Source organism: Pituophis catenifer, unplaced genomic scaffold (genome assembly GCF_029215685.1).
Source record: "Pituophis catenifer annectens isolate HBS135680 unplaced genomic scaffold, rPitCat1.0.hap2 SCAF_15, whole genome shotgun sequence".
NCBI classification, from domain to species: domain Eukaryota; kingdom Metazoa; phylum Chordata; class Lepidosauria; order Squamata; family Colubridae; genus Pituophis; species Pituophis catenifer.
Window position 1 is genome coordinate 18,345,851 of NW_027256895.1, and position 19,794 is coordinate 18,365,644.

Here is a 19,794-nt window from a genome sequence, read left to right on the forward strand (position 1 = left end):
CAATGTGGCTCAGAGGCTAAGATGCTGAGCTTGTTGATCGAAAGGTCGGCAGTTCAGCGGTTCAAATCCCTAGTGCTGCATAATGGGGTGAGTTCCCGTTACTTGTCCCAGCTTCTGCCAACCTAGCAGTTTGAAAGCATGTAAAAAATGCAAGTAGAAAAATAGGGACCACCTAACTGTGTTCTGTGCGCCTTTGCCATTTCATCATGCAGGCCACATAACCACAGAGACATCTTTGGACAGTGCTGGCTCTTCAGCTTTGAAACAGAGATGAGCACCACCCCCTAGAGTTGGGAACAACTAGCACATATGTGCGAGGGGAACCTTTACCTTACATAGAAATAAACTGTATCTGTCTCTATATGTGTGTATAAAATCAGGGGGGGGGAAGGAGGGAGAGAAAGAGAGAGAGAGAGAGAGAGAGAGAGAGAGAGAGAGAGAGAGAGAGAGAGAGAGAGAGAGAGAGAGTGTTAAAAGAATTCTTTGAAGGGATTAGCAAATCTCAGTTTTTATTCCTTTCAAATTAATTTAAGGTCAATAGAAATTTGCATTTTCATCACTCTACTGCATTTAAAATGGGTAGAGAAATATGTTCTCTACCACATGCATTTTAGATCTTATTTGCCTAACTTTATTCTCATCTGAAACATTTTCAGATGAGAACTCTATAACAAAATTGAGAAAGAGAAATCTGATAGATCACACTCTCTTGATAAATTGAACAATCTAGGAATGAGGAATTCACTTTGCTTCCATAAAATGTACATAAGATTAAAAACTTGAACATAGAGCCGTGATGGCGAAACTATGGCACGCGTGCCAGAGGTGGAACACAGCACCCTCTCTGATGGCACGTGAGTTGTCACCCAAGTTCAGCTCTGCTGTGCATGCGCACATGCCTCCCACCAGCCAGCTGGGGGATGGGCCCCATGCGCAGGCCGGGCACATGCAGGTGATGGGGGCCCACACACGCATTGCATTTTGGGGGTTCAGGCATGTATACATGCATTTACATGCATGCATGTGCTCTATGGGCACTCGATCTGGAAATGGTTAGCCATCATTGACATAGAAAATTCCAGATCATTTCTTCCATTGGCCTTCTATCACAGATCCATGTATAAAAATGGGAAATGTTCCAAATGCACCAAGAAGTAGAAGTTATTCTACTTCTATTACAGATTTCCCAAAAAGGGAAAACCTGCATTGAAGAATTGTGCATGCAATACAACTGTTCTATGAAATGCTAATAATATTATAATAACTGTGACCCAAATAAGCACATTGGTGAGCAACAGCATATAAATAAAAATTCAGAGAATACCAGTACTTTGATTAATTATATTAGTTTAGAATATCTGAAGTGAAATATGCTTCATAACAGGGAGATCCAAATTTCATTTAATGGCAATAGCACTAACACTAGACTTATATACCACTCCATAGAACTTACAGAACTCTTACAGAACTCTTTGAGCAGTTTATAATGTCAGCATATTGCCCCAAACAATCTAGGTCCTCGTTTTATCAAACTCAGAAGGATGGAAGACTGAATCAATCTTGAACCGGTCAGGATCAAACTCCTGGTAGTGGCAGAGTTAGCCTGCAATACTGCATTCTAACCACTACACCACCATGGCTCTTAATACAACTTAATTTGATTTACTCTATTGTTTACTCTGTTCATCATAGCTGAAATTTCCATTTAAATTCAGCTGATTTCTCAGTTGGAAAACCAATTACAAATACTTGAGATGAAAACCTTTTTACATTTCTCATTTAGTTCTTTCTATCCCCTGGCCACTGTTATTTTGTCTTAATTCCAGGTTACAATTCCCTGTGTATCACAAATTGGGTTATACATCTGGACATGTCTAGATCTCTACAATTATCAATTACGTGTTCTTCTTTTCACTCTCTAAGGAGTTACAGAAAATATTAAAACTAACATTTAAACAGCCAAAAAATATAATATTCTTCTTTCTCCAAAGGTACAGCTGGAGGACAAAGTCCATTCGTTCTGATTTTTAAACCATTTACACCTCTGATTTTAAAGCAGCCTCATGGAATAATGTATGTTAGGCTGTTCTGTTTCAAATGCTTAATTCTCATGGAGTGAACAGGTGGCCGAGAGATAAATTGATCTGCAAGATGATATTATTCTTTGCATCTGTAACAATATTGTCCTCCTATATAGAAACTGAAGCAGCTCTTGGTAGATGTTCTGTAGGAGACCAACCTCTTATTAAGCACAAGCAATATCATTCAGAAGATTTGGTCATTGCTGGCATTTGTTTTCTCATTTACATGATGTCCGACAAATTAACATTCACAAGAAATCCATCAAATGAACTACTTGATGATTTCCTGTATGTAATTAGTTTTAAGCAATGGAATACAGAAATAATTAAAATCTGTGTCATGTTTGAATTAGAGTGAGAGATGAATTCTAGATTGCCTATGCTGCACTATTATTTTTCTTTTTGAATAATATTACATTAATTATCATGTGATTTCTCATATGCAAAGTAAAGTTGAATATATATTTCTATTTCAATAGCTTCCAACAGCCTCCTTGATAACTTTTGGGTAAATATTAGTTTCATTTTAATTTGCTTTCTTTTTCATGTGGTAATAACCAGGGAAACTATGAAGAAATAACAGTGATCATTTGTAGAAAGGGTATGTGACTGCAGTTAGTCCCTACATGCAGGTATTGTAGCAAATACTCTCATAAATTTACATTCTTTGAAAGTACTATACCGTGAGAATTGAATTTCCTTTTTTAAATACATGAGAAACATAGTTATAAGGAAGAATAACAAGGAAGAGAAGCTGGAAATGGTGGAATAGAATATTAGAATAGGAGCTAGAAATAAATCAGGATCCCTACATTAAATCCTATAGTAATTATTTAATGATTTAAAGTAATTATTTATGATTATTTCGCTTTGAATTCAGTCCACTGAATGTATCACCACTATTTATGGCCATCTCCAATGGATAAAAAGAAGTGTTACAGCGTGGTATCCCAGGGAGAATGTTTTATCGGTTGTGATATAATTTTGCCTGATAAGAGCCAAGGTGGCATAGTGGTTAGAGTGTAGTACTGCAGGCTATTTCAGCTGACTTCTAGCTGCAGTTCAGCAGTTCAAATCTCACCAGCTCAAGGTTGTCAGCCTTCCATCCTTCCGAGGTGGATAAAATGAGGACCCAGATTGTTGGGGCAAGATGCTGACTCTGTAAACCGCTTAGAGAGGGCTGTAAAGCACTATGAAGCAGTATATAAGTCTAAGTGCTATTGCTATAACTTTGACACTATTGCATTAAGCACTCAAAGAGATACCTTCCTTGAATGTTAATGTACCCCCTTGTTTCAGTGCTCATGGGCTGTATAATATTGAGTGATATAAAATAAAAAAAACATAAATTGGGATGCAGCCAATTCCAACTTTGTGAACAGATGCTCTAATACTCATTTCAGGTTGTATATGCAAAACTACCAGCATATCTTGGCTTTGGAATTTGCAATCAAAGAAATCAATGAGAATTCCAGGATTTTGCCTAACATCACCCTCGGTATCCATATCTCCAATAGCTATGCCCTGGCAAGATGGATCTATCTGGCTTCCATGGAGCTTCTCTCTACAAAGGAAAGGTTCATCCCAAACTACAAGTGTGATTTCAAGGACAGTGTTATATCTGTGATTGCTGGACATAATGCTTACATTGGTCAGTTTATGTCAAATATTCTAAGCATTTACAAGATCCCACAGGTAAGAGCCATCCCAGAAAGAAAGGATTCAAGTCCTTTCAACAATCCATTTATGTGAACAATTGTGGTTTGTGCATAGTGATATATGAAATAGAAATAAAAACTATGTAATACCGTATTTTCCGGCGTATAAGACAACTTTTTAACACATGAAAATCTTCTCAAAAGTCGGGGGTCGTCTTATATGCCGGTGTCATTCTCCTGTAACCAGGCAGACCAGCCCGAAAGGCTCTGATGAGCCTTAAATGGCTCTGGCGATCCAAGCTCTGACAATCCCAGCTTTGCCTGCTAATCAGGCAACTCAGCTGGGATCGCCAGAACCATGTAAAAGGAAAAAAACTTTTTTCCTTTTACAGGCTCTGGCTATCCAAGCTCTGATGATCCCAGCTGAGTTGCCTGCAGGGGCCATTTTGGATCTAGCACAGCTGCTTTTACATTGTGGGTGAGCCAGTTGTGTTGTGTTGTGTGTGTGTAAAGTGTGAAAGTTGTTTTTTTTGGGGGGGCTTTTTGTGGCTGTGTGAGGTTCCTGCTTGTTGCAGGGGCCATTTTGGGTCTAACACAGCTGCTTTTACATTGTGGGTGAGCCAGTTGATGTTTTTTAATTTTTATTTGGTGTGCGTTGGAAGAGGGGTAGTCTTATATGGCGAGTATAGCCCAAACCCTATATTTTAACAGTAAAAGTTGGGGGTCGTCTTATACGCCCAGTTGTCTTATACGCGGGAAAATACGGTAAGTTCATGTGGGAGTTTGCTCCGTCTAAGTGTAATGAAATGTAGATCTAGCCCAAATTCAATGTGAGCACACATGGATATAAATCCATACACTTTCTCATTTAATTTAATTTCATGGAAGATTACATTTATTTATTCACTAAAATAGAAAGGAGGTACAAATGTTTAGTTGTCAGAATACAATATTGTATCCCAGTTGATATACTAATATACAGGTGATTCTCAAGTTATAACAGTTCAGTTAGTGACCATTCAAAGTTATGTGATAACCCGCTCAAGTGTTTGTCTATGGAGATTCTCAGTCATCCAGGTCATGGTTGTCCCAAAGGTGATTTTTTTGAGAGACAACTGGACTTTCTGGTTTTTCTTTGAAGACGTTTTGCTTCTCATCCTTTTTTATTTTATTTTAATAGATTTTTCTTTCCATTTCTTGGAATTCAAAGTTGCAAAAACAATCACAAACAATTTTACTAATTAGGATTTAACTGATGAAATCACCCCATCTGACAAGAAAGGCAAACAATGAGAATCATACTGGGCAAGCCCCAGAAATTTCCTGTGAATTATTTTTTCTTCTATGATGGAAGCAGAGGGCATGGCCAAGCCCTGAAAGGTGTGGGGGGAGGGGGGAGGCCCAAAGAGGTAGCAGCGACAGATGGGCTGCTGTAGCATTTCTTGAGATGTAAGTTTATATATACGTTGTTTTAGAGAAACAACTGAGAAAGATCATCAGAGCTTCATGCCAGTGATCTATGATGACTTGGCACACTTTTTTTCCTGTTCAATGGACTCCTGGAAGGAAGCGTGTTCTTCTCTTCTATATTACTTTTCTTCAGCTTCTTCTTATCAAACTTCTCAACCTCTGACAGATCTGGTTTGTCGCACATCTTGGCCAGACAGTAAGCTAAGTCGATACTCTCAGAACTGCAAAGCCGCCTCCAACTTCCGCACCTTCTCGTTTTGTTTCTCATCCAAGGAGCTTCTTCAGCTCTGACTGGATGGTGAGGAATGGAAGGATTTATATTCCTTGCAGACTGCTGGACATTTGCATTTTTTTAGAGAGTAGTTGAGGCCACTTGGAGGTTTATCTGTGTCATCAGGGTCACCTGAGTGGTACAAATTGGTGTGGAGCCTTCTTGGAACAGTTGAAAGGAATTTGTTGTAGATTGGGGATAGATGATGTCATATGCCTTCCCACCTGTTGAGAGAGGGCTGTTCAGTTTTTACATAGATGGCCTTTTTGAATTTTGAAAGAGGGGTTAAAGATGTTGAAAGAGGGGTTAAAGAGGTCAGCACATAACTCCCAGATGGCCCTGGCCCCATCTTTGCCTCCAATGCAGGACCCTTGTCCAAGCCTTCCCCAGACTGGCCCATGTTGCTCCCCAGCCTCTCACTGTCCAACTCTGCAGGCTGCTGGCAGACCACAACAAAACCTTTCACTCTCAGCATGAAAAGCATTTTCAACTCAATCAGACACTGGAAGCAAAATCCTGTTGCTTTCAGCATCCCATCGACTTGCAATTGCTTTTCACACTGAGAGTGAAAGGTTCTGAGGGCTGTGATCTCATGCCCTCAGAACCTTCAGGCACCCATTCTCTGCAAAAGTGGATGGGTGCCTGAAGTCATGCGAGATAATTCCCTCTTATGAATCCTCCAGTTACAAATAGAACTGGCAAGCTCCATTACATGCGTAACTCAAGGATGATCTGTAATTAAATAAAATATAAGAGTATTGTTGATATTGGATAACAACAGAAGAATTGTTATGAAAGTATATTGATCCCCCTTTCTATTAAAATATTTCTGACAATATGATTGATTTAATTTTTAATCCAAAATTTCATCTAGATAATTAATGTATTCCTTAAAAAATAGATACAGTAGTGGCCAAAATTGTGAAAACCTTTTGGGAAAAGTGGGGTTTTTTTTTTCTTCCAATTTTTTTTTTAATTGTTTAAAACACAGAAATAGACATACAATACATCTTTTCAGGACAGAGCATTGATCTGGTCATATATTTGTTCAACTTTTTGCTCATCTTTAACAAAAAAAAATTATACTCTATTTTTGCCGTAATACTTATCACAAATCTCAACTATTACCATCTTATAAAAAACTAGCTCATATTAACTTGACCAAAGCAATTACCTTTCTATTAATCCACCTTAAATATTAAGTCAATTAATACCTCATAATACATTTCACAATTCTTACCCTAAATACTCACTATTAACAATACAATTCAAACATGTTTATATTTTTAAACCTTGTTTCCATTTCTAAAACTTCCTTACATTTTATTATTACGTCATATAATAGTCATTAAATCTTTATTTAATTACTTCCTCAAATTTAAGTCTTATCTCTAATCTTGAAAATATACCAATTTGACATTTAAACAAACTTTTAGTTCAAATAACACAACATAATACAATTGACAATTATTTCCCTAGATTCTGTCTATTTAACAATACCATTTATATAAAAACCAATTACATGAGTCTTATTTAGTAAATCATAATCCTATATTATTTCAATTTTCTTTTCTTTTTGCTTAAATGAATGTATTATTTAAAATATTCAAATTATTAGAATTGTTATAGGTATTTAAACAATATCCCAATTATTATAGTCATCAATTTTCTCAAATTATATCATCCAACATCTCAATAAAAATTAATTCATTATGTCCATTGATTTATTTTCTTTACATAATCTAATTTTCGTTTATTTTTGCTTCCATCTATATTTCAATTCTAAGTATCTGTAACATATTCTTCTCTCATTTCTATCTTCGTTTCTCTCTCCCCTCTTTTGCCCTATCTGTCCTGTTGTTTCCCCTCTCTTTTCCTCTTATTTTATCATTAGTAATCTCAGTATAATCATTAAATCAAAGTCCTGGATTCTTCTATTTAACACTATATTCCCTAGTATTTTTCAACCTTTTTCTTTTATCATTCCACTGTTAATCCCAGTGTAATCATCTTTATTTTTACTGTTAATCCCAGCATAATCATCTTTATTTTTTTTCATTGTGAATCCCAATGTAATCTCTAAAATTCTCCTTTTTATTATTACTATCCACATATTCAGTAACTTCTTCATATTTAATCATATTGTCTTTATCTTCTTTATTTTCAATCTCTGTGTGTTGCTTCTCCATCTTCATTTTCCTGTCTGCTTGCATGTGCTCCATTTCAGCTTTTATGTCCTTAAATTTTAGTCCTCCATACAACATTATAATTATTTCTCTTATTTCCATTTTCCATGGCAGGTACATCAATTTAATCATTTCTCTAATTTCCTGTGCTATTTTATTCTTTTTAAGTTAGTATTGTTCCAATTATAAAAGTTCCGTTGTATTCCCCCCTTTTTTCCCCCTCAAAGTCAAGCCGCTTGCAGACAAAGAAATCCTCCCCCAAAAGTTCTCACAGCTCTTATCTATAAAGTTCACACTTTTCCAAAACAAAGACCAAGTTGCAATTATTCCTTTTTACTCCTGAAGGTGTCTCTCTGCAATACACAATTACCAAATGTCAAACAAGTATCCATTTTGCTTCAATCTACATCAACAATCTTTAACTTCTCTATTTCTTTTAGCTTTTAAAAATATCAAAACAGTTTTATAGTCCAGTCCAAATTTAAACAGCTCTTCTCACTTCTTTTTTCCTTTTTCCTGTTTTAAAACTTATTGTCCATTCTCTTTGTTTTTCTTAAAGTTCGGGGAAAAAAAGGATCTATTTATTTCTTTCCAATCCTTTAACCAATCTTGGAGCAATTTCTCTAGTTATTTAAAGTTTCCAAATAGTTTTGTTCAAAATTCAATTTTCCATCAGGTTTTTATCCCTTTAAGATTGTGCTTCAGAATCTTCTTTTCTTCCCCCCCTGCTCATTAGCCGCTGTTTCATCGCTCGTGGTCTTAAAGTTAAAAAAATGTTTTCCTTATTGTTGTTTCAAACCATAGGTTGGCTGTCACTCACTCAGCTTCCAAAAACTCCATTCCATTCATCCCTCCTGCTCAATGCTTAATCCAGTTGCCCCAGCTTCGTAGCAGCCGCAATGGCTGCCATCCCCTGCCGCCGAGTCATAGAGAGTTTCTTCTGATCTTTAAGGAACTTGCCTGTTCCTCTTGGTCTTCCGATGTGCCTCTCTTTCTTCCCTGTCCCTGCAGGACAGTTCTGGTCCAAAGACCCATCGGCAATGGTTTGTCAGTCCAGGTTTTCGTGGGGCTCATCAGAGCCCGCTTTTTCCCTGACTGTCTCGCCGTGACGCCAAACCAGAAGTCCCCTGGGAAAAGTGTATTATTATTATTATTATTATTATTATTATTATTATTATTATTATTATTATTATTATTATTTTGAGTTTCAAGATAATCCTATTCCACTGCTGGAATGGCCTGGGACTAGCCCAGACCTTAACCCAATTGAAAATCTATGGAGCCAACTAAAGAAACTTGTTAGTCAGAAGTGACCCAGTAATAAAACCAAGTTAATAGAAGCAATCATTCAATTTTGGTTTCACATTATAACAGCTGCAGAACTAAAAGACTTGGTTCACTCCATGGGAAGTGAAGGCCGTAATTCATGCTAAAGATTACCCAACTAAGTATTAACTGACGTGATAATTTTTGTATATCTTGTTTTTTCTATGGTGATAATTTTTGTATATCTCATTTTTTCTATGTGTTTCACTTTTCTTCTTTATACTGTAACTGCTATTCTAGTAGCAAATCCTTCATAAAAGTTATTGCATTACATTCTTGATTAAATTATCTTTCCATTGATATATAATTTTATGGTACTACTCCAAAAAAAGTGGTGTTATTAGCTAGTTTTAGAAAATACACTTTCCCCAAAAGGTTTCCACAATTACAAAACGTTGCCATTACTGTAAGTATTTGGATCTGAAAATATATGCTCCAGTTTCTTTCTTTTTTCATAGCTCCTATATGGTTCTTCTATGGAGACAGATGACAACATACAAGCTGCTTCCTTCCATCAATTATTTCCAAATGAAGACCTCCAAATTATGGGGATCATCCAATTGTTGCTTCACTTCGAATGGAAATGGATTGGACTCATTAGCCAAAATCCTGAAAGAGGAAAGAGTTTTATACAAAATAGGCTTGATCTGTTTTCTCAAAAAGGCATCTGTTTTGACTTCATAGAAGAAATGCCAAGGGAAACTGTTACCAATGACATTGAGGTTCAACTTAATGGCTATCTGATGATATACCGGGTCATTATGAGAGGTACTGCCAATGTTGTGATCATGTATTGTGAAAATGAGGACATTACTGCTCTTAGAATGTTGCCATTTATTTCGGAATTTGTCGACATGCCACTGAAGAGAAAAGATAAAGTTTGGATAATGCCAGCACAGATGGAATTCACATCAATTCCCTTTCAAAGAACCAGAGGCATGGACTTCATCCATGGTGCACTATCCTTGGCAGTTTCCTCAAAGGAAATGTTAGAGTTTCAGAAATTTATTCAGATGAGAAAGCCTTCTTCTTCTGAAGAAGAAGATAGTTTGACCAGGCTGTTTTGGGAAAATGCATTTGAATGTTCTTTCCCAAATGCTGGGTTAGATGAGGACAGTGACAATCAATGCACTGGTGAGGAGTCATTGGAGACCCTTCCCAAATCTTTGTTTGAAAGTAGTATAAGTGGGCAAAGTTATAGCATTTACAATGCTGTCTATGCAGTGGCCCATGCACTGCAAGCCATGCTTTCATCTAAGAGCAGAAAAAGAAGAAATGCTTGGGAACTCAAGACTCTAAATCAACAATCATGGCAGGTAAAAATGAAATGAATGTAAATATCTCTTTACATAAGTGCCAGTCATATAAATGTTTGGCTAATGTTTTAGAATTGTATAGATAATGTTGTGGCCTGCCAGCAGCCAGCAGAGCTGGGAGCAGATTCAGACAGTGTGGAGGTTGGGGAGGAATGTGGGCCAGTCCTGGAGTCTGGGGAAGGCTCAGATGAGGGCTCTGAGTCAGAGGCAGAGAGGAAGCCAAGGCCATCTGGTAGTTCTTTGGTGCCTCCAGAGTCTCTGGAGTCTGACATCAGTGAGGCAGACAAACAGTGGGAGCCTGTTCCCAGTGTGCGCATGCACAGAGCTGCCAGAAGACAGGAACAATTAAGAAAATAGGGTCGATTTGGGAGTAAGGCTTGGAGATGATTGGCCCCTCCCATAAGATATAAAAGAGGAGCAAATGGGATGTGAGCTTTTGCAGGAAGCAATTACTGTATTTTTTGGAGTATAAAATGCACCTTTTTGCTCCAAAAAAGAAGGTGAAAATCTGGGTGCGTCTTATACTCCGAATGTAGCCTCACCCAGCTTCTCAAATGGAGGTTTCAGAGGCTGAAAAAAGCATCAAAACGGAGCTTCAGAAAAGAAGCCCCCAAACAGAGCTTCAGAAAAGAAGCCCCCAAACAGAGCTTCAGAGGCTTTTTTTCTGAAGCTCTGTTTTGGAAGCTTTCAGAGGCAGGAAACAGAGTTTCAGAAGTTTCAGAGGCAGAAAAAAAAAGCAAAAAAATAAAATAAATCAAGGCACAGAGCTCACAGCCGATCCACCTGCCAATCAGCTTTTTTCTTATTTTCTTCCTCAAAAACTAAGGTGCGTCTTATACTCTGAAAAATACAGTAGTTCATCTGGTCGGTAAAAGATTTGGAAAAGTTCTGTTGACTCTGTGTTAAGTTTGGCCTTGCCTTTTGTGTGGCAATTAGTTCTCTGGCAGCATTCCAAGGGAGATAAGGTGGGTGTTTGTAAACACTCCCCTGAAAGACTGTTTGAAAAGCTTTTCAGACAACCAAATGAATAAAAGCGGTTTGCCGGGACTAAGATAGTGCTCTACACTTTCTAAGGAAGTCTAGGTCAGAACAGCTAATAGGATCAAAGTGATATGTCAGATCTTTAAAGGGGGTAGATTTTGCTCTAATAATTCAGGGTAACATTAAACATGGTGTGCAACAATGCTGAGGAGGCAATATCAAATGATAATTTAAGAAGAAAATCAGTTTTAGGAAGAAGACAAAGCTGACATCAGAGGGCGGTGCTGTGGAAAAAAATACTTTTCCAAATGAATGGGATTGTTTAATAGACAAATTGAAACATAACTAATATGTCCTTATATCTCACTGTGGATTGTGGTGGTTTTATCAGAGTATTCTCCTGGCAACCCCTGAATCTTATGATGCAAATGTTTCTTCTGAGCTATAAAACCACTGTATCCTGAGATCTATTATGTTTTTTGGTTATGAATATGTATGCAAGGGTCACTTTGTCCTCCTTTTTGAAATATATGAGTGCATCCTTTGGCCTGCAGGAATTATGCCCTCCCCATGCACACACAATTTATGTACTGAATTCCTCCATTACACAAGGCTAACAATAAATACTGCAATGATTCTTGATTATTTGCTTTGGGTTCTGCATTTTAATTCCACAGTGAGGAGAAGATTATGAGATATGAAAAAGAAAGGAAGGAAGGAAGGAAGGAAGGAAGGAAGGAAGGAAGGGAGGGAGGGAGGGAGGGAGGGAGGGAGGGAGGGAGGAAGAAAAAGGAGGGAGGGAGGGAGTAAGAAAGATCATTTAGCAGTGAAGAAAGGCGGATCACAGCAAGAGGGATGAAAGTTGATTGTTCCTCATAGATAAGACACCAATGTCATTTTTAACATACCACAGTTCTGAAGCAATAGAATTTAAACAAGATTTCAGAATGGGGCTACATTATCACTTTTCATAAAATATTAATATTAATAATATTGCTTCTTGCATGATGGGAATGCTAAAAGAGTTATAAAAATAATGTAGAGGAATATAGACATTCCATTTGGAAAGGATGCATAAGCCTTTAGAAGGACCGTTAGCAGAAAAAAATGGTGATTCATTCATGCAAAAGAGGGAATGTGAAATAGCAAAAAATATATACATTCTACAAAGAATGTTTGCTGATTAATCTGCCTCAAAAGTGTAATATCCTTCGGGAGTAGGGCGGTATAGAAATCTAATAAATAAAATAAATAAATATCTACCATATTTTTCTGAGTATAAGATGCACTTCCCCCCCCACCCTAAAAGTGTGTGAAAATTTAGGTGCGTCTTATAGACTGAATACAGGCTTTTGTGGCTCCTGAACTCCCTGCACATTGTATTTTCACCCTCTGCAGTGCTCCACAGTCCATTTTCACCAAAAATGGCCCTAGTTTTGGGTTCCTGAACCCTCCGTGCATCCCATTTTCACCCTCCTGGGCCCCCAGAAGCACTCTAAAGGCCAAAAATGGGCACAGTTTTGGTGAATATGGGCCATGAGGAGCTCTACAGAGTGCTTCTGGGGGCCTGGGAGGGTGAAAATGTGATGCACGGAAGCCAAAAACTATTTTTTTCTTGTTTTCCTCCTGTAAATCTAGTTGTGTCTTATAGTCTGAAAAATATGGTAGCTTATGAAAGTTCCTTCATTCCTACTTGCTCATTATTTGCAATTCTTAAAATTTGCTTTCAATTTTTTTTGCATGTAGTTCCATCGGTATCTGAGAGCTGTTTCATTCAACAACAGTGCGGGGGAAATGGTTTCCTTTGATGAAAGAGGCAAACTAGCAACTGGATTTGATGTTATTAACTGGGTCACGTTCTCCAACCAATCATTCCATCGAATCAAAATTGGAAACATAGCTCCAGTCACTCTCCCCCAAGAACTTCTAACTATTTCTGCAAAGGAGACAATCTGGCCTATCATGTTTAATCAGGTAGTTTTTGCAATGATATCATGTCACAGGGAATAATTCCAATTCTTTCTGTTATTTTCACTTACTGGTTCAATAGTCAGACAGTTTGTTACAGGCACATTATTCCAGTGCATGGCCACCTGCGGGCCTTCAGTTTGAGGCTCTGCAGCATGAAGACGACACCTCAGCCCACCACAGAGAATGTTGGTGAAGCAGTTCAAACAGATTCCTCCAGATCAAGGAGGAACTACCAACTTTTTTTTTTTTGCTTTAATTTATATGCCGCCCTTCTCCGGAGACTCAGGGCGGCTTACAATGCGTTAAGCAATAGCCTTCATACTTTTGTATATTTATACAAAGTCATCTTATTGCCCCCACAATCTGGGTCCTCATTTTACCTACCTTTGAAAGGATGGAAGGCTGAGTCAACCTTGAGCCTGGTGAGATTTGAACTTGCAGTAATGGCAAGCAGCAGATGTTTATAACAGTGCTTTAGTGCTTTAGTCCACTGTACTATCAAGGCTCTTCCTGGTAGCAAGCAAACCATGGAGTGAAAGCCTTAGTAGTCAGCAAATGAGTTGAACTTTGGACAATCCAGCACTGTTGGAACTCTGCGGAAATGAATATTGAGCCTTAGAACTATTCCAGATCCAGTTGAAGATATTCATGAAATGGTAATTCAGGTTCTGCAGATTTATTAGACTGGTGAATGGCTAACTAAAGAAGAAAGAGATAAAATATATTGAATCAATACACATACTATGTTATGCTAAGAAAAGTCCTGGGATTTTATTTATTTAGTTCACATGGCGTAATAGAATATACCATTAACCATTGTTTTTATTTTCAGTACTCGTGTTGGTTCTTCTTTCTGAAAGATACTTGTAAGGTCTGGCAGCCAGAATATGTAGATTATTTAGCCATGACAAAGTCATGTTGCTCAAATGCAGCATGAGGAGGCTAGTCTACATTGCACCCCAGTTGTCATAGTGTATTTTGTAAGGAAAATAAAACGACAACAAATGTTGTCATTTTAAATCAATCACCAATTGATACCACAATTAATAAGAGTTAATCAGGATGGCAGATATGTGGGGTAGAATTAGATGTTCTAAAAAACCTTTCTGTTAGGAATGTAAGCACCTAATATCTGTAAAGATACTTTTTATAAGCATATGATGGATCAAATGTTATGTTAATCACATCAGATCTGGTATCTGTGTATTGCTTGGACAGCAAAAGTGACCAACAATCAAATGCTGACATGCATAACACCAGACATTTCACTAGAAGGCAAAAATGACAAAACTGCATTTCACTTATTTTGGCCATGTCATATGGGGGAATTCACTGGAAAAAACAATTAAATGGGGAATAGTTAGTGGTAAAAATAAATCAGGCCACCAAAGAACACAATGGCTGGATACCATCATCAAAGTTGACACAGCCAGAGTATTGAAAAACTCAAAGAAATAGTGCAAGATCAGAAGATGTGCAGAGACTTTGCCCATTGAATCATCAAGAATTGATGAATGATCAATGAATGATCAATGATGAATGATCACCATCATCCTCATCCTCATCCTGGCTAAAATGGACAAAGGGGCTTCAAATACTTGCTGGAAGTGTAAAACTCAACTAAGAGCTCCTTTGATGGATTTGCAAAAAAGCTAAACAATGTTGGATTGAAATTTTTAATTTAATTTAAAACATTAAAAATTAATATACAGTTTATGTGCTCGCTTCGGCAGCACATATACTAAAATTGGAAAAATACAAAAATTAATATACAGTTTAGATATGATATTTTAAATGTTGGGGTTTATGGACAAAGTATCGAGCTCTGGCCTATGGCTCGCCCTACCTGGGGAGATTGCAGCGGGAGCAGCAAGAGAGGTGGCATCCTGGCGGTGGCAGGCCCACCTCTAATGACATCAAACGGCTGCAACGTTCCCCTGCTGGTTCTACACCGCCCAGCTGATCAATCCCAGCCAGTTCTGCACTGCCCAGCTGCTTGTTCCTGGCCCGCTGACACCAAACAGCCACGGCATTGGCTGCTGAACCTGCGTCTCCCAGCTGATTGGGACCGGCGGCCTTCGCAGTTACCACGCACCACCCGCTGGCCATTCCGGGCATCAAAGGGGATATTTGCCACTGGATAGGTTGCAGTCCTAGCAGACACTGTGGTGGCTGGACATACACTGTCTCAACACTGACCGGAGCCGGATAGTGGTTACTGGTAGGCGTGGCAGCCGGACAAATGGGGGTGGGGTCCAAAGGCATGAAAATGTGCTGGGAAGTGGGCACTCCCAATGCTGACTTTACAAGGAACCTAATCATACAAACTCATCGCGTTCTGAGCCTCTGGCCTGTTTGTGGAAAGTAAAACCAGAGTTTTGCCACATTTGTGTCCTGGCTCCTTTTATTCCTACCAGGTCTGGCCTAGACCAGCTGAGACAAAGTCTTGGGAAAAAAATCACATGATACTTTTCTTCTGTACTTGAAAAAAGTGGCTTAGCTGTGGAAGGACCTACAATACCTACAACAGCATGGTTAGTAAAGGTGAAAGAACTCAAAGTGATGGGTAAATTAACAGCTTTTGTAAGAGAAAAGTCACTGAAGAAATTAATCTACAAGTGGAAGTTTTCGGACTTTTTGCAGAAAAAGGAGAAAACATCAAATTATGACATAGGGATCTGATGATTATTGAAACATTAAGTTTGGAGAGAGGGAACAATAGATCTTATAATATAGTGTTAAAATAACGGTTGAATTTAAGAGCTTTTTACATAAAGGCTGTAAAGATGTAAGTCATTCTTTGCATATACTTTTCTTTTTTCAAGTAGCAAGTATCTTTTTGCATCCCTTTCTTTCTCTCATTTTCTTCTTTACTTTTTCTTTCTGATTGTTAATTTTGGTTAGCTCTTATGTTTTATAATATGTAAATATTTATATGCCTAAAATTACTAGTGAAATCCCAACTCTCTAGATGCAAAAATTTCTAAATGCTAAAGCATCATTTCTTAATTTTCTTTCTTAATGTCCAATAGGCACAACCTTTCTCTATGTGCAATCCTCAATGTTTATCAGGTTGCAGCAAAATAAAAATAGAAGGAAAGCTCTTTTGCTGCTATGATTGCCTTAAATGTCCAGAAGGGAAAATTTCAAACAAGACAGGTAAGAGATCTAAAGCAGAGATTCCATTGCTATATATTTTATGCAACCTCTTAGGCTTTCTTTTTACATATAAACAGTAGTTTACTTTAAAACTTTGTCCATAATATAGAAGAGATGTTGATTGCTTAGGAGTCCATTCAACCTATTTTATCATCATATCATCCTTTTATTTATTTATTTTATTTGTCAAACATGTATAAGATAACAGATATAAGTATAAACATGATTATGAATACAGGATACAAATAATTGGGGACAGTAGGACAGGGACAGTAGGCACGTTGGTGTGCTTATGCATGCCCCTTACAAACCTCTTAGGAATGGGGTGAGGTCAACAGTAGGCAGTTTAAGGTTAAAGTTATGGGGGTTTGGGGAAGTAACTATAGAGTCAGGTAATGCATTCCAGGCATTGACCACTCTGTTGCTGAAGTTGTATTTTTTGCAATCGAGTTTGGAGCTGTTTACCTTAAGTTTGTTGTCAAGTTTCGAGGTCGTCACTTCAAGCTGCATTTACTCTGGTGCTGACATTTGTATCTATTGTGTGTTCATGTATTATTGTGGTTGAAGCTGAAGTAGTCATTGACAGGTAGGATGTTGTAGCAGATAATTTTGTGTACTGTGCTTAGGTCAGATGGAAGGCGGCATAGTTCTAAATTATCTAAGCCCAAAATTTCAAGCCTGGTGGCATAAGCTATTGTGTTGTGAGCAGAGGAGTGGAGTACTATTCTGGTGAAGAAGAATTTTTAGAGTAAAAATTCTTTTACTCTAAGAAAGCTAAACCAGATATTAAAAATACATATTTTCATGTTTGGTTTCTATGAAAGTAAAGATATTACAAGACTAGGGTGAAGGGAACCTACAATCATTTTGGAAATTATGGTTCAGAAGCAGATTTAAAGAAATGCTAAAGGGAAGATCCCACTTAATTAATTTTATTTTATGTTATTTTATTAAATTTCTATACTGCCCTTCTCCCGAAGGACTCAGGGAGGTGAACAGCCACAAGATAAAACACATAAATACAAAAATTTAAAATAAAATAAAAACGAATTAAAGAATTTGGCTGAAGGCTGAATAATTAAGCCTAATCTAGGAAGTAAAATTTATTGATAGTATATTCTTGGAAGTATAGATACATTTAAACATTAAGATATCTCAAGACTGTTCTTATTGCATGTTTACTATAAGAAAAGTGAATTCTTTAATGATCATTAGATCAACAGTAATGGTTTCTTAATCATAGAAAGCTAATAAAACAAACCAAAGAATAAATAATGTGGACAAAAAAATCCTAAATTAGTTATGTACTATAGATTTTTTTTTTAAATGATTTTAAGTGGTGCTGTGTTGTTTCCTGGAATGGGTAGCAGAATGGGTAGTAATAAGGAAAAGTTAAAAATAATAATTGATCTGCCTTAATTATGTTCCTCTTCTTTATAGAACAGAAATGTTTTGGTCTTTCTTTCAGTTCCAGAACTCCCAGGTAGCATACAGAACAATAGGCATTTTCTACATTAAACCAATCAGAATTTCTTTTTGCTTTATGCAGCACAGCTGTCAGAAATAATACATCATCATAACAGAATAATAGAGTTTGAATGGACCTTAGAGGTCATCTAGTACAATCCCCTGCTCAGGCAGGAAGACCTATACTATTTCAGACAAATGGTTGTCCAATCTCTTCTTAAAGAGTTGGAGCATTCACAACTTCTGGAGGCAAGTGGTTCCACTGATTAATTGTTCAGGTAATTTATTCTTAGTTCTAGGTTGCTTCTCTCCTTGATTAGTTTTCATCCATTGCTTCTTGTCCTGCCTTCGGGTGCTTTGGAGAGTAGGTTGACCCTCTCTTCTTTGTGGCAAACCCTTAGATATTGGGACACTGTTATCATGTCACCCCTAGTCCTTCTATTCCCTAAACTAGACATACCCATTTCCAGCAACTGCCCTTTATATGTTTTAGCATTGAGTCCCTTAATAATTTTCATTGATTTTCTCTGCACTCTTTCTAGAGTCTCAACATCTTTTTTATCATATAAATGTTGACAATAGGCATGTTAAATCTCCTTGATCACATTCTATCAGAACAAATTGAAAACACTTAGTTTACAAAGTTTCATTAGTTATCTTTCCTCCCATTTGATCAAAACATCTTGTTCTGGTCAAAGACTGTAATAATAATTTGATTGACTCAAAACATTTATAAATATGAATGCTATAATTTCTTTTTCAGATGCTGATGACTGTTTCCCATGTTCAGAATATGAATATACGAACGAACCTCACAATTTTTGCATTCCAAAACACATCATATTTTTGTCTTATGAAGAAACTCTGGGAGTTAGCCTGACAACTACTGCTTTCTTCTTTTCTTTCATCTCAGCTTTGGTGCTGCATATCTTCATTAAATACCGAGACACTCCCATTGTCAAAGCCAACAATAGAAACCTCACCTATATTCTTCTCATTGCTCTCCTGCTCTCCTTCCTTTGCACTTTGCTTTTCATTGGAGAACCTGACCAAGTAAAGTGTCTCATGCGACAAACGACTTTTGGCATTGTCTTCTCTGTAGCCCTTTCTTGTATATTGGCCAAAACAATCATAGTGGTTCTTGCTTTCATGGCCACCAAACCAGACTCCAAAATGAGGAAATGGGTAGGGAAAAGGATGGCCAATGGTATTGTTCTTTCTTGCTCCCTAGTGCAAGTCACCATAAGTTTTATATGGCTGGCAATTTCTCCCCCATTCCCAGATTCAGACATGCACTCTATGGCTGAAGAAATCATCCTAGAATGTAATGAAGGTTCAGCCTTCATGTTTTATATTGTCCTTGGTTTTATGGGTGTTTTGACTGCTATCAGTTTTACACTGGCTTTCTTTGCTAGGAAGCTACCTGACAGTTTCAATGAAGCCAAATTTATCACCTTCAGCATGTTGGTCTTTTGCAGTGTGTGGATATCATTTGCTCCCACCTATCTCAGCAGCAAGGGGAAGTACATGGTGGCTGTGGAGATCTTCTCTATTTTGGCTTCTGCAGCTGGTTTGCTGGGCTGCATTTTTGCCCCAAAATGCTACATTATTGTTCTGAGGCCTGATCTGAACAGAAAGGAACAGTTGGTAAAGAAACAAAACTGACTCTTTAGATCCAGCATGCTATAATGTTTCCAAATTGTGATAGAAATCTCAATTGTCTCCTTAGAAACAGAAATTGCTGCCCATCTTAAAGAATTGATTGAAAACAAGTGTGCAGATATAAAATATGGAATGTCGTTCTTATAGAATGGTTCCTTTACACATCAGATTGGGGGCTTTTTGCGAGAAATAGACAAATGTAATGTAGCTGCGGGAAGAATTATTTAAATTTGTCATAGAAAAGAG

The 19,794-nt window shown here is 37.5% G+C and overlaps 1 protein-coding gene and 1 pseudogene across 1 annotated transcript; one reads left to right on the top strand and one right to left on the bottom strand.

Annotated features, from left to right (window-relative positions):
- Nucleotides 1-5,256: 5,256 nt before the first annotated feature.
- LOC139324706 (thymosin beta-15A homolog) lies at nucleotides 5,257-5,393 on the bottom strand (annotated as a pseudogene).
- A 4,144-nt stretch (nucleotides 5,394-9,537) lies between these two features.
- Nucleotides 9,538-19,551, top strand: LOC139324517 (vomeronasal type-2 receptor 26-like). The gene is made up of 4 exons (XM_070954228.1): nucleotides 9,538-10,308; nucleotides 13,036-13,263; nucleotides 16,293-16,419; nucleotides 18,650-19,551. Exons 1-4 carry the CDS (start codon nucleotides 9,538-9,540, stop codon nucleotides 19,549-19,551), a joined length of 2,028 nt encoding a protein of 675 aa, XP_070810329.1.
- Nucleotides 19,552-19,794: the final 243 nt, after the last annotated feature.

What these genes read in the sequence shown, in the direction of transcription:
- LOC139324517 (XM_070954228.1), top strand. Translation starts at nt 9,538, where the DNA reads ATGGGGATCATCCAATTGTTGCTTCACTTCGAATGGAAATGGATTGGA. An exon ending in GGCCTATCATGTTTAATCAG is followed by an intron (nt 13,264 to 16,292) that starts GTAGTTTTTGCA and finishes AATGTCCAATAG; the next exon opens with GCACAACCTTTCTCTATGTG. An exon ending in GAAAATTTCAAACAAGACAG is followed by an intron (nt 16,420 to 18,649) that starts GTAAGAGATCTA and finishes TTTCTTTTTCAG; the next exon opens with ATGCTGATGACTGTTTCCCA.